We start from the raw sequence: 27785 nt of genomic DNA, 5'->3' as shown, positions 1-27785 counted from the left end.
GTGAATTTTCTGTTTTAATGGAAAATAAATATCTGACTTTAATGTTGCTTATTTTCGATACTACTAGTCCAGACTTTATGTGAAATTATTTCACATTTTTGATGATCATTTCTATAAAAATACATTTACATAACGACTTTATTAAGTCAGAATCAGTTCACAATATTTTAACATATCAGAATGGTCATACTAAAGTAAGCTTGAACTCGTTTTATATTGGTTTGTTTGTTGTAATTCAGAAAGTTTTCCGTACTCTGCTCACTGCAGGTATCAAAATCTTAATTTTAACCTTAGGAACCCCTCGATTTTTCTCTGAACCATCCACTTGAGAGGGCACATTTCAAGTGTAATTTTGTTAACATAAATATTATTTGAATTATATATCCTTTTTTAAGTTAATAATATAGGAGCTGTACTGTATCCCAATTGGCACCTTTGAAAATATATTCTCCATATGTAATTCATGTACGATATGTGGTTGTTTGTCATAGAGTTAGTAATTCGTTTATTTTAACAGTAACACCATCAAGAGTTACCTGTCGGGATAAACCGTGTTTTCCTGACGTCGAGTGCAGAGACACGTCAAACGGTTTCCAGTGTGGTTCTTGTCCTCGTGGGTACAAAGGAAACGGAATAAAATGTGTTCCATTAGTTACCTGTAATGACAGACCTTGCTTCCGAGGTGAGGAATAATATTTATACATTAGAATTTAATATAAAGCAAGGTTTAATTGGTCATTTGGTTCAATATTGTAGATATATATTTTGTATGGTTTAACTATTTTTCTTAGGAGTGAGATGCTATGAGCGAGAGGACGGTGGATACCAATGTGGACCCTGTCCACCAAGCTATACTGGAAATGGAGTAAACTGTCGACCCTACGATCGTTGCGGTGATGAACCATGTTGGCGTGGAGTCCAGTGTTTCAACACGGACAGTCCACCAGGCTACAAATGTGGACCTTGTCCTACTGGATTCACTGGTAACGGAACCACGTGTGAGGATATTGATGAGGTAAGATACATATTAATGTTGGTTAAGTGCACAATGGCGTGCTGCTGTTCACATTTTGGTTTAAAGTTGAAAGATGTAACCACACCATGCTCTACTATGAATTTAATTATTTCAAGGACAATAACCAAACAATAACAATTAAAAACCTATTAGCTACTAATAGCCAGTTATTCACAAATTTCACCGAACAAACTGCGGTAGATGTCATTGACTCCATATTGTAGTTTGCTTCGTGGAAGTAATTATTATTGTGTATTGTATATCTTTTAACTCAAAAGTTTTGCACTGTTTGCTAGAGGGAGTTATGACATGGCATATTGATGGTGTGTAACATCTAAAATATTTTTGGGTTTCTAGGTTTACGTAATATGTACGTTATGTCTTGAATTTGTTTTTAGGATTGATGGTAAGAAGATAATATTGTAATAATATAAAAATATCAGAGGGTTGTCGTTAATTAATCATCTAGTTAGTTAGTGAATGGGTAAGGGAGTTAATTAATTAGTAAATGAGTCTGTTAATCATTCCGTTTTGAAACTGTTCTGTAGATATAGAAAATGAAATCAAAAAATGAGTTAGGGCTATCGTTCAGTAATCTAGGTAAAATGAACCGAATTTTTACTGAATAATCAAAAATATTCCACACAAATACTGAAACAGTTATAAAATTATGTTAAACGTTTCCTTTTAATAATACATTAGGACATTGCTGTTATGTCTTTATTTTCTACATTAATTAATTGTTGCTTTTACCTCTTATATGAGTTTCATTTCAGAAAATATTTCTCAAGTTTATCGCACGGATTTTTTTCGTCCAGCCATTTATTTTTTTTTTCTATTCCTCAGTGTGATCTCGCAGGTCCTTGTCATCCTGCAGCATCGTGCAAAAATACATCTCCAGGCTTTAGATGTGACCCTTGTCCCCAGGGTTACACAGGTCGGCGAGTGGAAGGAGTTGGGTTAGAATACGCCCAGAACATCCGACAGGTCCGTAGATTTGCTTTACGAAAAGCAGTGTTCATATTTCTATGAAAAGGGTTACATGTTTATTATTGGTTGTATGTTTTACTTTTTAGTCAGCAAATTATTTCAGATAAAAATAAAAATTTCAGTATTGGAGGGTAAAAGAAACATGACTTCTTGAACACGAAAAGCAAAGTCGTATTACTAATACCGAGGCCGGGCATGGCCAGGTGGTTGAGGCACTCGACTTGTAATTCGCGGGTTCGAATGCCTATCACACCAAACATTCTGGCTTTTCCCAGCCGTTGGTACGTTATAATATTATGGATAATCCCACTATTTGTGGCTAAAAGAGTAGTCCAAGAGTTGGCGGTAGGGGTGATCACAAAATTCCATACCTTTAGTACTACACTGCTAAATTAGGGACGGCTAAAGCAGATAGTCCTCGTGTAACTTTACGCGAAATTCAAAACCAAACCAATACTACAACCGAAAGTAAAATTAAGTGATAACACCTTATTTTAATCCTATAATAAAACTGTATATTACATTATCTAATAGATGGCAGCACATACGAGGTCTGTTCAAAAAATACGCGGACAGACGTCATAAAACAAAATGTACTTTATTTAGAAGTTACAGGTCTGGGACCCTTTCAAAGTACTTTCCTCCCCAACGCACTCACTCATCCCAACGGTGTTTCCACTTGTTGAAACAGTCCTGGTACGCTTTTTTTGTAATGTCCTCCAGCTCCTTCGTCGCATTTGCCTTAATCTCGGGAGTCGTCTCAAATCTTCTTCCTTTCAAGGGTCTTTTGAGTTTGGGGAACAAGAAAAAATCGCAAGGAGCAAGGTCAGGTGAGTAGGAGGGGTGGGGAAGAACAGTGATCGAGTGTTTGGCCAAAAACTCACGAGTTCTGAGGCACAAATTTCGCAGCAACGCGGTGCATCTTCAATTTTTCGGTCAAAATCTCGTAACAAGATCCAACTGATATCCCACACTCTTCAGCAAGCTCCCTGACAGTCAGACGTCGACTTGCCCGCACCAGGGTGTTGATTTTGTCGACGTGTGGGTCGTCAGTTGACGTGGAAGGACGTCCAGGACGCTCACCATCTTCAATGGACTGTCGACCATCCTTAAGACGTTCATGCCACTTGAAACATGCTGTACGCTTCATAGCAACATCACCGTAAGCGGTGTTAAGCATAGCAAAAGTTTCAGTCGCAGATTTTTCAAGTTTAACCCAAAATTTCACAGCAAGTCGTTGCTCCTTCAGGTCATTTATTCTGAAATCCGCCAAACGAAAAAATCGCACTTCACTTAAAACCGCGTAGCTAATACACAAATGAAGATATCTGCAATCGGAAAATGGCGTCGTAATCTGCTGATCTGTGCGAACCTAGCGACAACAAGCGGATTCCCCTGGAATCAACTGGAGCCGTGCAATTCAAACAGTCCGCGTATTTTTTGAACAGCCCTCGTATATACGATACAATGCTTTATGTTTTTTTTTTTCATATCTCTGTATATTACAAAGATCAATCTTCTATACGCTGGTGAACCACAATATTATGCACAAAAAAAGCGTATGCGATAAACTCCCTGAATTTAAAGTAACTTCTACATAGTTTTAGCCGTGAAGATAAATGATGTATCGTGGTCTGTTTTCGACTTATTTGATTTCTTGTTACCTTAACACTTTTCTGTTATTTGATAAAAACACATATGATGATATACTGGGATGTGTGATGAACCTACAGTGAAGTGCTATCACTACTTTATGATATTATGCCACATGCGGTATAAGGATTTGTAATTTTTATTACGACACTATCACTCTCTCTATATTAACGTTAAAACATACTATAAAGTACTGCACTAAACTAAAACATGTTTCCTTCTTCCTAATAATGGAACGGGTGTAGCCTAGTAGTTAGTACACCCAAACATTGAATCAGATGGTTCATGATTTGTGTCTTTAGTGCAACAAAAAAGTCCAACGCACTTTAAAGTGCTATGAAAGTGATGTCAAATCTAATTATTCTGACAACACTTACTGTCGTCTGGCTGCCTTTCCCGTAGCAAGTTAAAAATTAGGAACAGCTGCACACATGTAACCATTGTACAGCTCTTAATGAAAAAAATAAAAGAACCAAACAAAATCCTTTCAGTGAAGTTTATTATTACTGTCGAGTTTTGTATAAACATTATTCAGAACGGTATTCAATAAAACTAACAAACTAGTGCCCCACTAGTAAGGTTTTCAGTATTGTTGCAGCCTCAAATAAATGACTATTACAATATTTCATTGATAATTACTGAGAACATTGTTAATGTTTTCATTATTGTTGTAGCCTCAAATAAATGACTATTATAATATTTCATTTATAATTACTAAGAACTTTGTTAATGTTTTCACTATTGTTGCAGCCTCAAATAAATGACTATTATAATACGTCATTTATAATTACTAAGAACATTGTTAATGTTTTCACTATTATTGCAGCCTCATATAAATGACTATTATAATATTTCATTTATAATTACTAAGAACATTGTTAATGTTTTCAGTATTGTTGCAGCCTCAAATAAATGACTATTATAATATTTCATTTATAATTACTAAGAACATTGTTATTGTTTTCACTATTGTTGAAACCTCAAATAAATGACTATTATAATATTTCATTTATAATTACTAAGAACATTGTTAATGTTTTCAGTATTTTTGCAGCCTCAAATAAATGACTATTATAATATTTCATTTATAATTACTAAGAACATTGTTAATGTTTTCACTATTGTTGCAGCCTCAAATAAATGACTATTATAATATTTCATTTATAATTACTAAGAACTTTGTTAATGTTTTCACTATTGTTGCAGCCTCAAATAAATGACTATTATAATATTTCATTTATAATTACTAAGAACATTGTTAATGTTTTCACTATTGTTGCAGCCTCAAATAAATGACTATTATAATATTCCATTTATAATTACTAAGAACTTTGTTAATGTTTTCACTATTGTTGCAGCCTCAAATAAATGAGTATTATAATACGTCATTTATAATTACTAAGAACATTGTTAATGTTTTCACTATTGTTGCAGCCTCATATAAATGACTATTATAATATTTCATTTATAATTACTAAGAACATTGTTAATGTTTTCAGTATTGTTGCAGCCTCAAATAAATGACTATTATAGTATTTCATTTATAATTACTAAGAACATTGTTAATGTTTTCACTATTGTTGCAGCCTCAAATAAATGACTATTATAATATTTCATTTATAATTACTAAGAACATTGTTAATGTTTTCAGTATTGTTGCAGCCTCAAATAAATGACTATTATAATATTTCATTTATAATTACTAAGAACATTGTTAATGTTTGCAGTATTGTTGCAGCCTCAAATAAATGACTATTATAATATTTCATTTATAATTACTAAGAACATTGTTAATGTTTTCACTATTGTTGCAGCCTCAAATAAATGACTATTATAATATTTCATTTATAATTACTAAGAACATTGTTAATGTTTTCACTATTGTTGCAGCCTCAAATAAATGACTATTATAATATTTCATTTATAATTACTAAGAACATTGTTAATGTTTTCACTATTGTTGCAGCCTCAAATAAATGACTATTATAATATTTCATTTATAATTACTAAGAACATTGTTAATGTTTTCACTATTGTTGAAGCCTCAAATAAATGACTATTATAATATTTCATTTATAAATGCTAAGAACATTGTTAATGTTTTCACTATTGTTGCAGCCTCAAATAAATGACTATTATAATATTTCATTTATAATTACTAAGAACATTGTTAATGTTTTCACTATTGTTGCAGCCTCAAATAAATGACTATTATAATATTTCGTTTATAATTACTAAGAACATTGTTAATGTTTTCAGTATTGTTGCAGCCTCAAATAAATGACTATTATAATATTTCATTTATAATTACTAAGAACATTGTTAATGTTTTCACTATTGTTGCAGCCTCAAATAAATGACTATTATAATATTTCATTTATAATTGCTAAGAACATTATTAATGTTTTAGTATTGTTGCAGCCTCAAATAAATGAATATTATAATATTTTATTTATAATTACTAAGAACATTGTTAATGTTTTCACTATTGTTGCAGCCTCAAATAAATGACTATTATAATATTTCATTTATAATTACTAAGAACATTGTTAATGTTTTCAGTATTGTTGCAGCCTCAAATAAATGACTATCATAATATTTCATTTATAATTACTAAGAACATTGTTAATGTTTTCACTGTTGTTGCAGCCTTAAATACACAAAGTTTTACAGAAATGCTTTAAGTTTGCATTGTTTTCTCATTGGGTTATCTGCGTTTTGTAACTTAAACCTGAGACTATCGTATTTCAGCGATGTGTTATACCAACAGTGATTTTGTGTGCGTTCTGTGTTTATGTGCCATTGTTATATCAACAGTGTTTTTATTTAGCTTTAACTGTTTTTGGAGCCAATGTTATTTCAACAGATTTCTTATTTTCTCTCTAGTTGTCCTTAGAGTCAATGTTAACAGTGGTATTGTTTCTCTGCTAGTTGTGTTTAGACGTCAATGTTAACAGTGTTTTTGTTTCTCCGCTAGTTGTGTTTAGACGTCAATGAATGTGACGACGGGAAGAATGGCGGCTGTGTGGAAAATTCACAGTGCATCAACACAGAGGTAATTAAAATAAAGTCTATCATTATAAAACTCCAGACAGGACAGACAATAATTTCAAGTGTAGAAGTTAAAGAACGGGAGTTTTTTAAACGTTAAAGGAAAAATAATCTTACAGTGAGATAAAGTACAGTTTTATAGTTTACTGAGACCGTTTGTTGTTGCTCATGAACCAGAGGTATTATAGTTTGTTATTGTATTAAATAATTTAGATAGATAATGAATGTCACTTTCAGTTATTTTAAGTACTATATGTGTGACACGTGGGAAAATTATAATTAATATTTAATAAGTTATTATAAGGCACTGGACCAAATACTACTTGTGTTACACTGGACCAAATACTACTTGAGTTGCACTGGACCAAATACTTCTTGAATTGCACTGGACCAAACACTACTTGCATTGCACTGGACCAAATACTACTTGAGTTGCACTGGACCAAATACTACTTGCGTTGCACAGGACCAAATACTACTTGCGTTGCACTGGACCAAATACTATTTGTGTTTTACTGTAACAAATACTACTTGTGTTGCACTGGATCAAATACTATTTGAGTTTTACTGTATCAAATACTATTTGAGTTGTACTGGACCAAATATTATTTGAGTTGCACTGGATCAAATACTATTTGAGTTGTACTGGACCAAATATTATTTGAGTTGCGCTGGACCAAATACTACTTGAGTTGCACTGGACCAATTACTACTTGCGTTGCACTGGACCAAATACTACTTGCGTTGCACTGGACCAAATACTACTTGAGTTGCACTGGACCAATTACTACTTGCGTTGCACTGGACCAAATACTACTTGCGTTGCACTGGACCAAATACTACTTGAGTTGCTAAACAGTGTGACCTGATGCAAAACCCAAAAACACCAATGTATCTATGTTGGCAATAAAATAGAATAGTCCATTTATTCTATCATAAAAACCAAGTGTTTAAAACATGAGACTAAACGCTGTTCAGATATAACCATCTTTATTAGTTGATTCAACGGGAGTTTTGAAATAATACAGTAATTTGATCTACTGTAGCAGTCTTACGTTTATGTTTTCTTTTATTATGTAAACATCGTAATGGTATTAAAGAGAAAGATTTCTTGCATCTTAAATAGAGTGAAAAATTTCACCAAGTAAAGGATGAATTAACTTAGTTAATGGTTTTTAATTTAAAGATATATAATATTATCTTCCTATATTAGCAAGTATTTGAATATTGAAACATCAGTACACTAAAATGATACACACTATGTCATATACCCTCACATTTCCGAAGCTTGTTCTTTATGTCTTACAGAAATCAAACATCAAACATTTCAGTGAAGGATGAATTCACCATTTTGTGAACCCAGCCAGAATGGTTATTGTTGTAGAACAAAATACGAACAAAAACAATCGTGTCTTTGTGATGATAGAAACTCAACACGAATTAAGTTGATAAAGTTCATGCAGAAATTACGTCTGGTATACAACACTCAATGATTTCAACACTGTGCATATATTCAGTGTTTAGTTATTACAACATTCAATGATTTCCACACTGTGAATATATTCAGTGTTTACTTATTAAAACACTCAATGATTTCAACACTGTGATTATATTCAGTGTTTAGTTATTACAACACTCAATGATTTCAACATTGTGAATATATTCAGTGTTTAGTTATTACAACACTCAATGATTTCCACACTGTGAATATATTCAGTGTTTAGTTATTACAACACTCAATGATTTCAACACTGTGAATATATTCAGTGTTTAGTTATTACAACACTCAATGATTTCAACACTGTGAATATATTCAGTGTTTAGTTATTACAACACTCAATGATTTCAACACTGTGAATATATTCAGTGTTTAGTTATTACAACACTCAATGATTTCAACACTGTGAATATATTCAGTGTTTAGTTATTACAACACTCAATGATTTCAACACTGTGAATATATTCAGTGTTTAGTTATTACAACACTCAATGATTTCAACACTGTGATTATATTCAGTGTTTAGTTATTACAACACTCAATGATTTCAACACTGTGAATATATTCAGTGTTTAGTTATTACAACACTCAATGATTTCAACACTGTGAATATATTCAGTGTTTAGTTATTACAACACTCAATGATTTCAACACTGTGAATATATTCAGTGTTTAGTTATTACAATACTCAATGATTTCAACACTGTGAATATATTCAGTGTTTAGTTATCTCAGTTCAAAAGCCAACCGAAGAATCATTAGTTCGTTATTTTTGTTCATGACAATCTCTCTCTATTTTATGTTTCATGAACATTTATCAAGTAGAGATTACCAAAGTGTTTTCTCTACTTATTCTTCTAATCACTTGTTATAAGGGATAACTAAAGGTATCTTGTGAGCCTTTATGAAATATGGATATTTTCCTGGTTCTTATCTTGTGAAACGTTAATATTTAGTGTTACCTTGGTTCTTGCCTTTTGAGAACACTTGTTAAAATAGCTAACTCAATGTTTTTGCCTCGTTAAGGAATATTAGCTCAGGAGTTTTAACAAAAACGAATCCATCTCTCAATGAATTAGTTGAAAACTTTCATGTGGCGAAACACTTTTTCTTTGCATCTTTTGTGACATCTGTTGGATGAAATACGAACTAATTAGATGCATGTGTTTTTTATAACTGTCATATACACAAATAACAACTGAAGGGAGTGTGTTCATTTGGCACATCTGATTTATTTTTTTTTTGAATTTGTTAGTAATGTTGATGTCACCAGAGGACGTTAGCACAATCAAATACTATTGAATGTTACACATAACCTTTAATAAATTACTGTAATTTTCTATCAGACATATTTGGCGAATAAAGTAAATCTAAAAGTTTGAATCAGTCGGTTGTCTACACATTCATTGAAAGTGCACGTTGATACAGGTACTTCTGAGCAAATAAACCTGTCTCTGTACACAAAATACACACGTATATGTTAGATACAACATGCATATCACGGTTTAACAGCACTAAGTGTATTTTTAGTTCATCTTAAGAATAATAATCTTATGTGTTACAAAATATAAAAAATCTTAGCCAGGACTGTACAAAGATTAATTACAACATTCAAGCTATACCTGGCATGACCAGGTGGTTAAGGGGCTCGACTCGTCATCTGTGGGTCGCGAGTTCGAATCACCATCACACGAAACATGCTTGCCCTTTCAGCCTTTGGGACGTTATATGTGACGGTTAATCCTACTATTCGTTGGTGAAAGAGTAGCCCAAGAATTGGCGGTCGGTGGTGATGCTTAGCTGCCTTCCTTGTATTCTTGCTTAAACTGCTAAGTTAGGGACGGCTAGTGCAGATAGCCCTCGAGTAGTTTTGCGCAAAATTCAAAACAAATCAAATCGGAACAAAAAAATGTATTTTCGTTCGAGATGAAGTCTTACTCGCACTGTATGGGAAGTATTTACTTGTGTTAATACACTGGTGTGTCTTTGCATGCAGATGAAAGCTATACTTGTATAGGCAACATGTTATTATGTAATAATTTGTTTCATGACGAGTTATCAAACTTTTAACAATACTTCCAGGGAGAGGTCTTTTGTCCATGTATATACACGTCTATCTTAGGAAGTATATTCATATAACAAAATTATTAAGCGAGATAAAACTGAGAAAACATCATTTGGAAGAAGGAAAATTTTAATGTTCGTTACGGAATCAGAAAGACTGTCACAACAGAACGTTTAGAACATCAACTTGCTTGGAAGTCAACTCTAACCTAATCAGGAAAACATTCTTATACTCAGATGAAACTAAAATATGAATGGTTTGAACTATGATCTAAAGAAAGTTTGATCTTTCTAACTTCTAGTGGATAGATCTACCAACATGTAGGATATTATTATTATTTGCTTGTAGTTGATAAGGCTACTGTCGTTTAGAAGGCTGTTGCTATTACGTTGTAATGGAAAGGTATGACCTCCAGTTTAAGATTCATATATCATCTGTTGGTGGCATATATGATCTTCAGGCTAATGTTTCAGACTTGAAATGAACGAAGCTATAATTTGGTAGATTGTACTTATTAAATTGTAATGGAAAGGTATGACCTCCAGTTTAATGTTTATATATCATCTATTGATGGACAGATAAGATCTTCAGGCTTATGTTTTAAACTTGAAATGAACGAAGCTATAATTTGGTAGATTGTACTTATTAAGTTGTACTGGAAAGGTTATGATATTGAAGCTAACTTGTTTATCTTGTAGCAGACGGGCTACAACAAAAGGATGTATTTTCGTATCTTGTATGTACTTGTTTCATTACCCGATGAGAAATCAATATTTATGTTTCATTAAGGGTTCGTTTACATGTGGAGTGTGTATCGAGGGATTTATTGGGAATCAAACCATTGGGTGCAGCCCCAACCCAGGGACTTGTCCTGACGGTAGTGTCTGTGATGGAAATGCAGACTGTGAACTACTGAGGGGTCAAACTACTTATCAATGTAAGGTAAGTCAATATTCAAAACGTGTCAGAAAGTATAAACAACTTTATTTAGTTTTATCTGTGTCTTATGGATAAAAACTTGTACTTAAAATATTATGAAGCGTTGTTTAGAATTTCTTTGTTTATGTTTATTTAAGTGAAATAAAACTACAATAAGAAGTAAGATATTAAATCTGGTGAAAGTAAAGTGTTAAAACTAAATTTGGTGAAAGTAAAGCTTTTAAACCTAAATATGGTGAAAGTAAAGCTTTAAACCTAAATCTGGTGAAAGTAAAGCTTTTAAACCTAAATCTGGTGAAAGTAAAGCTTTTAAACCTAAATCTGGTGAAAATAAAATGTTAAACCTAAATCTGGTGAAAGTAAAACTTTTAAACCTAAATCTGGTGAAAGTAAAGTGTTAAACCTAAATCTGGTGAAAGTAAAGCTTTTAAACCTAAATCTGGTAAAGTAAAGCTTTTAAACCTAAATCTGGTGAAAGTAAAGCTTTTAAACCTAAATCTGGTGAAAGTAAAGTGTTAAACCTAAATCTGGTGAAAGTAAAGCTTTTAAACCTAAATCTGGTAAAGTAAAGCTTTTAAACCTAAATCTGGTGTCGATCATTCAGTGAGTTTTGTAAAAATATTTTTTTTTAACTTTAGAGGCAATGAATAAAGGAAAATAAACATATAATTAGTGCACGTATAAAGTTCGTAAGGTTTTGTGGAGCTAATAATGTACTCTTACCAAGTGTCATCATTAACAGGAAATTGCCAAAGACGCATTGTGAAGTATATTAGTACTTTAAAAGGCACGTTTAACACGTTAAAGTACGCAAACGTGTTTTTTATGTTTCTTAAACGTAATATAAAATTTAAAGTGAAAATCTGGATGTCATTAGAATGTAGACTGTACCGCTCTCGGACATATCTATTTCATCAACTTATTTATGTAGTTTCTTCGTGCCAAAGTTTGTTTTGATAAATGTTTGACTGCTTGTTTCATACGTTCATGTGTATAGGAAAGTACTTGGACTCACCCAAATAAAAACCATTCTCTTGCATGATGGATTTTTAACTTCGTTTTCTTTTATACACCATCCAGCTATACAGAGTTAAATGCATTAAAATTGTTGTTTAAACACTCAAGACGCCTACCTGAATTGGGGCTGAAAGTTAATTAGTTTGTTTTTAGAGAAACGTAGGAGTTAATATTTATAAACTGTTTTGACTGATATATTATTTATGTATCCTTGAAACTTACATCCATATATTTTTTTACACTTCTTATTCTTTTTTCAGTTGTAAATATAATGAAATTTATTATCTCAAAACTCATGGAAAGCACATACTACGTGATATATAGCTTTAAGGATTTATTTGAGATTTGAAACTTTGAAATACTCGTGTTAACTTAATTTGAAACGGTAAATGGTACACAGATGGCACTACATGGATTTTTATTACTTAGTGTCGTGTCGGCTGGGCAGGAAATGGGAAGGTTTGCGGTCCGGATAAAGACTTGGACGGCTGGCCAGACTATGACCTGAGGTGCAACAATCCAAGATGTTTGGCCGTAAGTACCAACGTAAAACATTCTTTATAAAGTCCATTTTCAGGAAATTTACTTTTTTCCTAAAACGCATCAGACTGTGAAATGTCTCATTAGATAACCAGCTGTGTGTGAAATTGTGAAATGTCTAATTAGATAACCAGCTGTGTGTGAAAATAATTAAATGTCTAATTAGATAACCAGCTGTGTGTGAAAATTATGAATTGTCTAATCAGATAACCAGCTGTGTGGGAAAATTATGAAATGTCTAATTAGATAACCAGCTGTGTGTGAAAATAATGAATTGTCTAATCAGATAACCAGCTGTGTGTGAAAATTATGAAATGTCTCATTAGATAACCAGCTGTGTGTGAAATTGTGAAATGTCTAATTAGATAACCAGCTGTGTGTGAAAATAATGAAATGTCTAATTAGATAACCAGCTGTGTGTGAAAATTATGAAATGTCTAATTAGATAACCAGCTGTGTGTGAAAAGTATGAAATGTCTCATTAGATAACCAGCTGTGTGTGAAAATTATGAAATGTCTAATTAGATAACCAGCTGTGTGTGAAAATAATGAAATGTCTCATTAGATAACCAGCTGTGTGTGAAATTGTGAAATGTCTAATTAGATAACAAGCTGTGTGTGAAAATAATGAAATGTCTAATTAGATAACCAGCTGTGTGTGAAAATAATGAAATGTCTCATTAGATAACCAGCTGTGTGTGAAATTGTGAAATGTCTAATTAGATAACAAGCTGTGTGTGAAAATAATGAAATGTCTAATTAGATAACCAGCTGTGTGTGAAAATAATGAAATGTCTAATTAGATAACCAGCTGTGTGTGAAAAGTATGAAATGTCTCATTAGATAACCAGCTGTGTGTGAAATTGTGAAATGTCTAATTAGATAACAAGCTGTGTGTGAAAATAATGAAATGTCTAATTAGATAACCAGCTGTGTGTGAAAATAATGAATTGTCTAATCAGATAACCAGCTGTGTGTGAAAATAATGAAATGTCTCATTAGATAACCAGCTGTGTGTGAAATTGTGAAATGTCTAATTAGATAACAAGCTGTGTGTGAAAATAATGAAATGTCTAATTACATAACCAGCTGTGTGTGAAAAGTATGAAATGTCTCATTAGATAACCAGCTGTGTGTGAAATTGTGAAATGTCTAATTAGATAACCAGCTGTGTGTGAAAATAATGAAATGTCTAATTAGATAACCAGCTGTGTGTGAAAATTATGAATTGTCTAATCAGATAACCAGCTGTGTGTGAAAATTATGAAATGTCTAATTAGATAACCAGCTGTGTGTGAAAAGTATGAAATGTCTCATTAGATAACCAGCTGTGTGTGAAAAGTATGAAATGTCTCATTAGATAACCAGCTGTGTGTGAAAATTATGAAATGTCTAATTAGATAACCAGTTGTGTGTGAAAAGTATGAAATGTCTCATTAGATAACCAGCTGTGTGTGAAATTGTGAAATGTCTAATTAGATAACAAGCTGTGTGTGAAAATAATGAAATGTCTAATTAGATAACCAGCTGTGTGTGAAAATAATGAATTGTCTAATCAGATAACCAGCTGTGTGTGAAAATAATGAAATGTCTAATTAGATAACCAGCTGTGTGTGAAAATAATGAAATGTCTCATTAGATAACCAGCTGTGTGTGAAATTGTGAAATGTCTAATTAGATAACAAGCTGTGTGTGAAAATAATGAAATGTCTAATTAGATAACCAGGTGTGTGTGAAAATAATGAAATGTCTCATTAGATAACCAGCTGTGTGTGAAAAGTATGAAATGTCTCATTAGATAACCAGCTGTGTGTGAAAATTATGAAATGTCTAATTAGATAACCAGTTGTGTGTGAAAAGTATGAAATGTCTCATTAGATAACCAGCTGTGTGTGAAATTGTGAAATGTCTAATTAGATAACAAGCTGTGTGTGAAAATAATGAAATGTCTAATTAGATAACCAGCTGTGTGTGAAAATAATGAATTGTCTAATCAGATAACCAGCTGTGTGTGAAAATAATGAAATGTCTAATTAGATAACCAGCTGTGTGTGAAAATAATGAAATGTCTCATTAGATAACCAGCTGTGTGTGAAATTGTGAAATGTCTAATTAGATAACAAGCTGTGTGTGAAAATAATGAAATGTCTAATTAGATAACCAGCTGTGTGTGAAAATAATGAAATGTCTCATTAGATAACCAGCTGTGTGTGAAATTGTGAAATGTCTAATTAGATAACAAGCTGTGTGTGAAAATAATGAAATGTCTAATTACATAACCAGCTGTGTGTGAAAAGTATGAAATGTCTCATTAGATAACCAGCTGTGTGTGAAATTGTGAAATGTCTAATTAGATAACCAGCTGTGTGTGAAAATAATGAAATGTCTAATTAGATAACCAGCTGTGTGTGAAAATTATGAATTGTCTAATCAGATAACCAGCTGTGTGTGAAAATTATGAAATGTCTAATTAGATAACCAGCTGTGTGTGAAAAGTATGAAATGTCTCATTAGATAACCAGCTGTGTGTGAAAAGTATGAAATGTCTCATTAGATAACCAGCTGTGTGTGAAAATTATGAAATGTCTAATTAGATAACCAGTTGTGTGTGAAAAGTATGAAATGTCTCATTAGATAACCAGCTGTGTGTGAAATTGTGAAATGTCTAATTAGATAACAAGCTGTGTGTAAAAATAATGAAATGTCTAATTAGATAACCAGCTGTGTGTGAAAATAATGAATTGTCTAATCAGATAACCAGCTGTGTGTGAAAATAATGAAATGTCTAATTAGATAACCAGCTGTGTGTGAAAATAATGAAATGTCTCATTAGATAACCAGCTGTGTGTGAAATTGTGAAATGTCTAATTAGATAACAAGCTGTGTGTGAAAATAATGAAATGTCTAATTAGATAACCAGCTGTGTGTGAAAATAATGAAATGTCTCATTAGATAACCAGCTGTGTGTGAAATTGTGAAATGTCTAATTAGATAACAAGCTGTGTGTGAAAATAATGAAATGTCTAATTACATAACCAGCTGTGTGTGAAAAGTATGAAATGTCTCATTAGATAACCAGCTGTGTGTGAAATTGTGAAATGTCTAATTAGATAACCAGCTGTGTGTGAAAATTATGAAATGTCTAATTAGATAACCAGTTGTGATCACATCAAAAAGTTAGTTACTAAATTATGTTTATTTTTTAATATAAGAAAAGCCCTCTTTCAAAGAGAAAACAGAAACTTCAATATCTATTGCAAAATGAAAACGACAGAGAAACACAAAGTTGTTTTATGTGTTACAATTTCTTATGTATACACATAATTTTCTGCTTAACTCCTGCTATTCATTTACCACTGTGTTTTACAATTTCCAATGGTTACACATAATTGTTTTTATTTTTCGTTCTGCGATATGAAACCAACGTTGCCAAATAATATATTTTTATTTGTAATTTAATGTTTGCCGAGACTTTATTTGATTGTTGTATGTAGAACAGTTATCTGACAATCACTAACGTTTGTCCATGAGTGCCTTTAATGATACAGAAGTGTTTGACACATATAACACACAAGACTCTCGATTAACAGATTTGTTTTGTTTAGGACAACTGCCCAAATACACCCAATAGTGGACAAGAAGATGCTGATGGTGACAAAATCGGAGACGCTTGTGATGAAGACGCTGATGGTGATGGTATCATCAATGATCCAGTATGTCGCTTTAATTTTACATTTCTTTCATTAACACACTTTTGTTATGATGCAAACGTACTTAGAACATTACAGAAAGAACGGCACCTGTAAAGTGGTTACATTGTCCGCTGCTGCTTTCTGGTCTTTCTGCTTTATTTCTAATATATTCGATTTATTTTAATTTTCAAATCTTTGATCAATATATTTAATATAATGTTTTAAGATAATTCTCAAAAGTTTTAATTCACTGCTATACAGTAATTTTGAAGTTTTCCCTATGTTGAATAGATAATACAAAATCTAATGTGTAGAACAGAGTAAACTACATTATTTTATCATGTCTACACACATATATAAACATACAGAGAGAAAACACTACATTATAATTCTTGTAACAAACGTGATGATGAACTAAAAATAGAATATTGTGTAAAGTATCATACTGGGTATTTATATTAATAATACGTGGAATATTTATGTTCTAAAGCTGATAGAAGAGAAAACAGAAACAGAATATGTAACAAAGAAAGGTAAATGTACATAATATACAAAATCTGTACATTAATTAGAGTGATGTATATTTAAGACGTTTCTCTTTGTAACACAGGACAACTGTCCTCTAGTTCCTAACCCTAACCAAGAAGATACTGATCCAGACGGTCCAGACAAACTCGGAGACGCTTGTGACAACTGTCCTCAAATCCCCAATCCTGAACAGACGGATTCCGACAACGACGGATATGGGGACCTGTGTGATCCTGATGCTGACAATGACGGTGAGTTTTGTTTAGTTTATCATAACTTATTTTCTACAATTAAACGTTATATAAACATGACTCTCATTCCTCTAGTAGAATTATAAATACACTGAATTGACTTTACTACAAGCTAATAAAACTTAAAGCTGTACAGTCAACTTTTTGTAACTAAGATTTTAGTGTTAAATAATGCATGGTTTTAAGATCTCTTATTTCCTAAACAGATAAATGTTGAAAATACACAGGCCTACGAATTTGAACTTCATAAATTTTGTGTTGGTTTTAATTACGGTTTCTCCATTTTTCAACTTCGGAGATAGAGGAAATAATATTATTTTTTTTCTATCAAGTAAGGATTTTTTACAAATCGGGAGGGAAACTCTTACTTAGATCAAATGATGTTTTTGTTTACCACAATAAACATTCTTTTTATTATTAAGTTTGTTAACAAAAATAGGAAAAAAATGAAGAAAATAGAAGAACATTGATGTTAAACGAACGTTTATCTTCATTCATTCTGATTCTTTTTGTGAAATCTTCGCCTTTTATTCTTAAAACTACGTGTTGCGGTCTTTCTTTTATCTGTTGTGTCGTTTTAATGACCAGCAGCGGTCAGCCATCATGTTGACATTTCACCTTTCTTGTTACCTTATCTCCATTTCCCTGATGTATTGATAAATGTAACGGCACCGAAATGTTTAGGGAAATAGTCGATATGTAATAAATGAACTTTTAAGCCCATATTGCAGCCCGATTATATGAATTTACTGAGCATGTTATTGACAATACTTTCGTAATTTGGGTTCTTGTTTTTTGCTAAAAAACAATTCAACAATATCTTTAAGACAGTCCACAATTATTTTTCAAGTTTACTCGTTGTCCTTTGGAACTGTTCATCCGAAGTCAGTTTCCTAATCCGAGGCTCAACAAAACTCTCTAATTTTCGCTTCTGAAAAATCATGAAATTGCCCACGTAGATGCATGAAACAGTCGCCATCTTTGGTTAAGGCTTTAACAAAGTGCTTCAAGAAACCCAGGTTTATGCGAAATGGAGGTAAGAGTAACAGAATAAAACATGGAAACTTGTGTAACTAAATATTTGACCCAACAACATGTAAAGGACGTTTAAGTCTTCACAAAGTAGTCAACCTTTGTACTTAATATTATTGAGAAGTTCGAGGTTTTCGCATGTTTCCTTCAAGTAAACCGAATAAGCAATAGGAACAGGTGCAAATATGTTAAAATTGTGAAGAACACTTTTTAGAGGAACCAATAAACAGCAACTCCTATCGTTGGTATTAATTCAACGATATTGTTGTAATAACCCACTGAACCTTCTTGCGAAAAGTATGGTATAAATTATTTCTCACAATTTTTGAACCAGTACAATGATGTCCCTGGAGAAAGTAAACTCTTAGTCCGAAATCTGAACCCCAAAATCTCTGAAAGAATCCTTTGAAAGCCCCAAATCTCTTACAAAATTATTAAGTTCAACTCATGTGAGAAGTTTTGGTTCACTAGGTGTTTCAGTTTGAAAACAATCTCTGCCATCATTTGTGCTGGTATCAGATTCAGAATCAGATGAAACTAGTTTAAGAGCCATTACTACAATAGATACAGGCACATCAGGTCCATGAGCAATAGATTTTATGCTGTTTTGAAAGTTCGAATAAGAAACTAATTTTTTATTTCGAGTGTTATAGTCTTGTACATTGCATGAGCAAAAGTAGCAGTCATCTTCGTCGTTTTTAAGTTCACGCCAAGTTTGGAATTCGAAAACGCAAGTACTTTTTAAACTGTAGTCCAATCTCTGAATTCTTCGACAAAAACGTGCAGAGTTTATGTGGAGCCCATGATTTGTTTATGTCTCGAATTTTTATTCCAAAATACGCTTATGACGAATTTTTGATGAATTCTGTTTTGTATTGCCTCAGTTTCCTGAAATAAAATTTCTCTAAATAAAACAGAACTTGTTTGGGTCATTTAAACAGCTACTTTTTGGCCATAACTACAAGTAAATAATATTGAAAAGAAAAAGTGCAAACAAATACTATCCAAAAATTACACGTCATGCGTTCTGTTAACCGTTTTCTATAAGGTTATAGAACGATTGATAAGTTTCTCACATCGCGATTGGGCAAGAGAAATCTAGAGCCAATCGTTGTCAAAATTTTAAACATTACAAAATGTGACCCGATTGAAAGTGATTCAGTTATGTAAAGGTACAAATGATGTCGTGTGAAAAATCTATACCTGAGAGAGAAAAATAGATGTTATTTTCAGGAATTACTATCGAACATAGTATTTCAAAACAATAAAATCATCTCAGGTCTGTGTTATCATTATTTAATAATTCTTGATTTCTGAGTGTTCTTAACTGAATACTGGATTCTAGAATATGTTGTTCGGCCTTACAGGCATCCAGAACGTGCTAGATAATTGTCCCACTACACCAAACTCCGACCAACGAGACTCAGATGGTGATAAGCTGGGTGATGTATGTGACAACTGTCCATACGTTCATAACCCTTCTCAGGTATGTCTTCACTGTCGTGTCACCAAACAAGTATTTAATAGTGTAATAAAACTGATACAGAAATAATAAGTGTAACTTTTATTGTGGGAAGTTTCTTCATCTGTTACAAACAGATTTAACATGTTAGTTTTTTTGTATAAAGGATAATTATAAATCACTTTGTCATAACGAATAATAAAATATTTCATTAAAAGTGATGTATCGCACATTTGTTAAATGAATCATATGACAAGTAAGCTGTGTAGAGGGTGTGTGTATACTCCACGTGATAGAGAAAAATCATACGTATAGAAAATATGACACATACAAACAATAGACAACAAACTAAAGTCAAACATAAGAAAAGTTTGTTTAGTTGAAAAAAATAAAAAATCAAGTTTGTGTCACACCCATGAGTAATAATCATTATGACACATTGATAATGTTAATTAGCCTGATAGTAGACATGACACATTGATAATGTTAATGAGCATGATGGTAGACATGACACATTGATAATGTTAATTAGCCTGATAGTAGACATGACACATTGATAATGTTAATGAGCATGATAGTAGACATGACACATTGATAATGTTAATGAGCACGACAGTAGACATGACACATTGATAACGTTAATTAGCCTGATAGTAAACATGACACATTGATAATGTCAGTGAGCATGATAGTAGACATGACACATTGATAATGTTAATGAGCATGATAGTTGACATGACACATTGATAATGTTAATGAGCACGATAGTAGGCATGACACATTGATAATATTAATAAGCATGATGGTAGATATGACACATTGGTGATGTTAAATAACCTGATAGTAAATATGACACATTGATAATGTTAATTAGCGTGATAGTAGACATGAGTCATTGATAATGCTAATGAGCACGATAGTAGACATGAGTCATTGATAATGCTAATGAGCACGAAAGTAGGCATGACACATTGATAATGTTAATTAGCCTGATAGTAGACATGACACATTGATAATGTCACTGAGCATGATAGTAGACATGACACATTGATAATTTTAATGAGCACGATAGTAGATATAACACATTGATAATGTTAATGAGCATGATAGTAGATATAACACATTGATAATGTTAATGAGCACGACAGTAGACATGACACATTGATAATGTTAATGAGCACGATGGTAAATATGACACATTGATAATGTTAATTAGCGTGATAGTAGACATGACAAGTTGATAATGTTAATGAGCACGATAGTAGACATGACACATTGATAATGTTAATTAGCACGACAGTAGACATGACACATTGATAATGTTAATGAGCAACGATGGCAAATATGACAATACTGATAATGTTAATTAGCGTGATAGCAGACATGACAAGTTGATAATGTTAATGAGCACGATAGTAGACATGACACATTGATAATGTTAATGAGCATGATAGTAGACATGACACATTGATAATGTTAATTAGCATGATAGTAGATATGACACATTGATAATGTTAATGAGCATGATAGTAGATATGACACATTGGTGATGTCAATAAGCACGATAGTAGACATGACACATTGATAATGTTAATGAGGATGATAGAACATATGACACACTGATAATGTTAATGAGCACGATGGTAGACATGACAATACTGATAACGTTAATTAGCCTGATAGCAAAACATGACAATACTGATAATGTCAGTGAGCATGATAGTAGACATGACACATTGATAATGTTAATGAGCATGATAGTTGACATGACACATTGATAATGTTAATGAGCCTAATTGTAAACATGACACATTGATAATGTTAATGAGCACGATGGTAGACATGACAATACTGATAACGTTAATTAGCCTGATAGTAAACATGACACACTGATAATGTCAGTGAGCATGATAGCAGACATGACACACTGATAATGTTAATGAGCATGATAGTTGACATGACACATTGATAATATTAATGAGCCTAATTGTAAACATGACACATTGATAATGTTAATGAGCACGATGGTAGACATGACACATTGATAACGTTAATTAGCCTGATAGTAAACATGACACATTGATAATGTCAGTGAGCATGATAGTAGACATGACACATTGATAATGTTAATGAGCATGATAGTTGACATGACACATTGATAATGTTAATTAGCCTGATAGTAAACATGACACATTGATAATGTTAGTCAGCTTTAGTTAGGGTAAATACTCGATTTTTACCAGAAGCTTACATGGTTTAATTATTGATGTTAAAAAATTATAAAATCAAGCTTTGATTAGAATAAATGTATTCCTGTCCATCAGGTAAATACTACAGTAAGACACATTAAACCAGTATTGCCTCTGCCAAAATATGTGTACTTTTTCATTAATTATCCAACTACGTTAGGTTAGTCAAGATGATGGAATGTTTTAAAACTTTTCTATTGCTTGTTTAAAATAATGTCTTTTATTGGTTCAGTTGTAAAAGAACTTAGAGGATAAAAACAGGTGTTACATTTTCTGTACTGGACTCATGTTAGCTTTTTGTGTAACTTTGTGTTGAAACGAACACATAAAATAAATATATTATGTATATATAAATAAATTGTAGCACATCCTAAGGATGACGGTTTCCTATTCAAATTCTTTCGTAAAAATATTATCAAATCTACATCCACTATTTCAATAACGCAAATAAATGTATCTAATACTTAGGGCAAATCCAACTTTTCCACATAATGGGTAGACCTTGGTCAATAAGTAATCCCTGACCAGTAGAATATTTTTTATTTTACCTAACCGTGGTATTTTTATATGTACATTAGTATAACCAGAGTTATTTCTATTTTTATACTATTTTTAATGTATATTTGTAATTTAATAAAATATTTTGTTATTTTATAATCAGATTGATGCCGATAAAGATTTGGTAGGTGACCATTGTGACAATAACGTTGACCGGTAAGTTGTCAATAGAAGTCACTTTTACATGTAGTTTAATGGATTTAAAAATTACATATTCTAAACTTACTTTATCTTAGAATTAATTATTTTATGTACTTCGTAGTTAATAAAATGTTTGTAACTTTGTGAAATCATTAACTTATCAAACGTGAAAAGATTTATTACTGGAATAGAGACGTATTAGTGATGTTCCTAGCAGTAACACGATATTATATGTAGAATCCCTTAACAATTATACAGTTGTTTTCAGGGATCTGGATGGGATACAAGACAACAAGGACAACTGTCCAGATTATCCTAATAGTGATCAACTTGATACAGACGAAGATGGAAAAGGTAAGAACAAGAAAAGTGATCCGAAAGTTATTTAAACATAACAACAAAGACTAAAGTTATTCAGATGAATACGACATAACAAAAAAGACTAAAGTTATTTAGGTGAATACGACATAACAAGAAAGACTAAAGTTATTTAGGTGAATACGACATAACAAGAAAGACTAAAGTTATTTAGGTGAATACGACATAACAACAAAGACTAAAGTTATTTAGGTGAATACGACATAACAACAAAGACTAAAGTTATTTAGGTGAATACGACATAACAAGAAAGACTAAAGTTATTTAGGTGAATACGACATAACAACAAAGACTAAAGTTATTTAGGTGAATACGACATAACAACAAAGACTAAAGTTATTTAGGTGAATACGACATAACAACAAAGACTAAAGTTATTTAGGTGAATACGACATAACAACAAAGACTAAAGTTATTTAGGTGAATACGACATAACAACAAAGATTAATGTTATTCAGGTGAATACGACATAAAAAAAGATTAAAGACTAATGTTATTCAGGTGAAAACAACATAACAACAAATACTAAAGTTATTCAGGTGAATACGACATAACAAGAAAGACTAAAGTTATTCAGGTGAATACGACATAACAACAAAGACTAAAGTTATTTAGGTGAATACGACATAAAAACAAAGACTAATGTTATTCAGGTGAAAACAACATAACAACAAATACTAAAGTTATTTAGGTGAATACGACATAACAAGAAAGACTAAAGTTATTCAGGTGAATACGACATAACGAGAAAGACTAAAGTTATTCAGGTGAATACGACATAACAACAAAGACTAAAGTTATTTAGGTGAATACGACATAACAACAAAGACTAAAGTGTTTTAATGATATATAGTTTAGAAGATAGGTTTCCTATATTAGACTTCTGACATTAAATTAAGTTGTTTTATTGGATTTGGTTTTACTACCGTTTTCATACCGTCTATATTTTTTACCTTTGGAAAATTATGATATTCTATATGTTCTAAAGTAAATGTGTGGTGTTTTTTAACATTTAGATAGAAGTTACTAGTGTTTATCCTTTATTTATACAGGTGACGCATGTGATTTTGACAAAGACAATGATGGAATTTCGGACAGTGAAGACAATTGTGCTTTAGTGTACAATCCGGACCAACGTGATACTAACGGTAAGCTAGTATTTACCTCCAACTGTCCCTGGTCTAGTCAGTGTAACATTAGGCTTAATGTAATGTTATGATGTATATAGTCTAATTTATACAAACAATGTGACACTAATTTAATAACATAGATTGTATTAAAGTACCAGCTGGAGCTATTGGTTTGTCAATAATGTAACGTCTATAGAAGACGTAACTCCAGAACATGTAACTGTTACAACCAGTGATTAAATAAAAATATGTAAACTGGATAAGTGCTTACAATTAACTTCTGATTAATTAAACCTACTCACACAGATCACAGTTAAATATTAAAATAGTAATGAATAGAGTTAACCTGATATACTAGGTCGGGCAACTTAAGCATGTAAAGTATCGAGATTTAAACAGTATAGTAGGGTAGTTCATTACTTATATTCTGGTTGAGTAACTCAGACAAGTACTAATGAATGTATAAAGACAACAGTGACAGGGTAATGAGTAACTTAAATTTAGATCTCGTAACTCAAACAATGAACCATCTTGACTGAAATTCTACACAAAAGTGCATCATAACTTTCATGTGAAAGTTTAACAAGAATAAACCAATTACCAGTTCGAAACGCCCCCTATGCTGTGATACAGTATTACCTTGAGAGTGTTGTTTTACCTGTAGAATTCCATAACTTCCAACAGTTCAGCATTGTATAGGACGACAAAACCAGGATGACCTAATATTACTGCCTCTATTAATTTAACATGTTTAATCACATACTACGTGCAAAAAATTTGTGGTCTAAGACTTATGTTGCCAATTTCCTGAGGAGTTCATTAAAATTAAAACTGTGACGGACAATAGTTTTTATAAAGTGCAATGAACTTTGACATTTATTGTTATTCACTGAGACCTTAACCACTACATACGGACAACTCTATATACATATACCCAAATTATGAATTGTAAGTTACAATAAATGGTGCAAAGAGTTTCTGAAAATCTACAGTAACAATTAATAGTAAAATAACCGTAATTGTGGGTAATGGGTAATTTAAAGAAATCTCTTGTTAGTATTCTACTTTACGTCATCAGTTGGGTATGCTCGCCGTTAATGATGGTTTTGGCTCTTCTGGTTGGTATAGATTCATAACAATTTTTCCTGTGGTGAAATAACAATTTGTATATTTTCGAATAAATATTACCCATGTAATTATTTTTTTCTTAGTACTACCATTAATATAGCAATCACTAAAGTAACCGATTTTCATAAATATCGTGTTTTACCACAAGGATATCAGTTTGAAATCGAGTGAACTCAGCTTTAACATTTGGCCCATGCTAATATTATCGAAACGTAATGAAATAGCCTGACAATTATCTTACCAAGTGAACTAAAAATTGTCTGTTCTTTTGGCGAAGTATTAAAATTCTTCGAAATGGATCAGTTGGATATAGGACTCTGGCCTGACCAAGGCAGGTCCTGGACGTGACTATTTTATCTTGACTGAAACTTCACGTAATAGTGCACCATGGGATTTACATGTAAATTCAGAAGGGCCGAAACAACTACTAGTTTGAGGCTTTATTTTGTTTGTTTGTATGTTAGTTTGAAATTAAGCACAAAGCTACACAATGGGCGACCTGTGATTTGTTCACCCCTGGTATCAAAACCCGGTTTCTAGCGTTATAAGTCCGCGGACATGCCTCTGTGCCATTGAGAGGCTCTAGACACGTTATCCTTATATCAATGATAAAAGGCCCTATCATGGTCAGGAGTCTGTTGACGTCACAGCGCGATTATGTGAGTGCTATATATAGCGAGCGCACGTGGATCCAGAATGTACGGGCAAACAAACCCGCTGTTTGGCTGAGAATGGCACATGCAAGTCGTTTTTGATTAAAAAATTGTTGAAAGAAGATGTTCGAATCCGCATCGCACCAAACATGCTCGCCCTTTCGCCGTGGGGGCGTTATAAGGTGAATGTCAATCCAACTCTTCTTTGGTAAAAGAGTAGCCCAAGAGTTGGCGGTGGGTGGTGATAACTAGCTGCTTTCCCTCTAGTCTTAAACTGTTAAATCAGGGACGGCTAGCTCAGACAGCCCTCGCGTAGCTTTGTGCGAAATTCAAAACAAACAAACACCCAGCTTTTCCTTAAAGCTTCTGGTTAAATACCTAAAGTCCTATTTGGTCGAAAGAAGAAAAATTAAAACGTTTGTATGGCCTTACTACCACAATGTATAAGTATGTTACAGGAAATTTGATGTTTTGTGTGTGTAAGGATGTGGCACTATTTATGAATTAGTTATCGTTAACTGACATCAAAGATAAATGCTCGATAACACCAGTAATTGCGCTGTGAACTCCCAATAACATACCCCTTGTTCTAAACTATGACCCCAGAAAGTTTGGTTGAGATTGGCCCAGCGACCTAGAAAGAGTTATATAATGGACAAAGAGACAGCCATACAGATTTTTGTGCTTAATATATATGTAGGTTGATGAGACATTAGCTTAAACCTTCACATATCGTATCTTACGCATCTGCAACATACGAATTCAACTGTGCGCACTATGTGTTGATATTACGTGTGTGAAAAGTGTTTGTGCTGACTGTGGCACAAAATGTTTCACGGAATTTTCTATATAGTTGCTTTATACCTTAGAAAGCATTTTAAAACTTAAATTACAGTATGGATTTGTGAGAGTGATGAAAAAATTCAGTATTCCGTGTGGATTTACTTATTGTCTTCAGGGACTGGAGTGGGTGACGCTTGTCGTGGAGATTATGATGGAGATAACGTGCCGGATCATCTGGATGTGTGTCCAGACAATCGAAAGGTGTATGCTACCGACTTCAGAGCCTACCAAACAGTTGTCTTAGATCCGGAGGGAGATTCTCAGATCGATCCCCATTGGGTGATCTACAACCAGGTAAGTAAATTTAATGTTCTGATTACATAAAATTCGGTTAGAAAAAGAAAAGGAAAGAGTTACAGATATATAGAATATGTTAAAATGTATTATACCACTACAGATATATAGAATATGTTGAAATGTATTATGCCATTACAGATATATAGAATATATTAAAATGTATTATACCACTACAGATATATAGAATATGTTAAAATGTATTATACCACTACAGATATATAGAATATGTTAAAATGTATTATACCACTACAGATACATAGAATATGTTAAAATGTATTATACCATTACAGATATATAGAATATGTTAAAATGTATTATACCATTACAGATATATAGAATATGTTAAAATGTATTATACCATTATAGATATATTGAATATGTTAAAATGTATTATATCATTACAGATATATAGAATATGTTAAAATGTATTATACCACTACAGATATATAGAATATGTTAAAATGTATTATACCACTACAGATATATAGAATATGTTAAAATGTATTATACAATTACAGATATATAGAATATGTTTTAAATGTATTATACCATTACAGATATATAGAATATGTTAAAATGTATTATATCATTACAGACATATAGAATATGTTAAAATGTATTGTACCATTACATATATGTAGAATATGTTAAAATGTATTGTACCATTACAGATAT

At 32.2% G+C, this 27785-nt stretch overlaps 1 protein-coding gene across 1 annotated transcript in view; it reads left to right on the top strand.

The window, feature by feature from the left end:
- The window catches only part of LOC143249714 (cartilage oligomeric matrix protein-like), a 66833-nt gene that overhangs the window by 18788 nt on the left and 20260 nt on the right, over positions 1-27785 (top strand). Inside the window, exons 7-19 of the mRNA XM_076500028.1 lie at positions 518-682; positions 792-1015; positions 1862-2002; positions 6636-6713; positions 11062-11214; positions 12658-12762; positions 16374-16481; positions 17071-17239; positions 19639-19757; positions 22644-22696; positions 22950-23035; positions 24112-24207; positions 26929-27107. Coding sequence (XP_076356143.1) covers positions 518-682; positions 792-1015; positions 1862-2002; positions 6636-6713; positions 11062-11214; positions 12658-12762; positions 16374-16481; positions 17071-17239; positions 19639-19757; positions 22644-22696; positions 22950-23035; positions 24112-24207; positions 26929-27107 — 1676 coding nt within the window. The remainder of the gene's footprint in view (positions 1-517; positions 683-791; positions 1016-1861; positions 2003-6635; positions 6714-11061; positions 11215-12657; positions 12763-16373; positions 16482-17070; positions 17240-19638; positions 19758-22643; positions 22697-22949; positions 23036-24111; positions 24208-26928; positions 27108-27785) is intronic.

Source organism: Tachypleus tridentatus, chromosome 4, assembly GCF_004210375.1.
Source record: "Tachypleus tridentatus isolate NWPU-2018 chromosome 4, ASM421037v1, whole genome shotgun sequence".
Lineage (NCBI taxonomy): Eukaryota > Metazoa > Arthropoda > Merostomata > Xiphosura > Limulidae > Tachypleus > Tachypleus tridentatus.
Note: the sequence above shows the minus strand (reverse complement) of the source record. Positions and strands in the feature narration are given on the sequence as shown.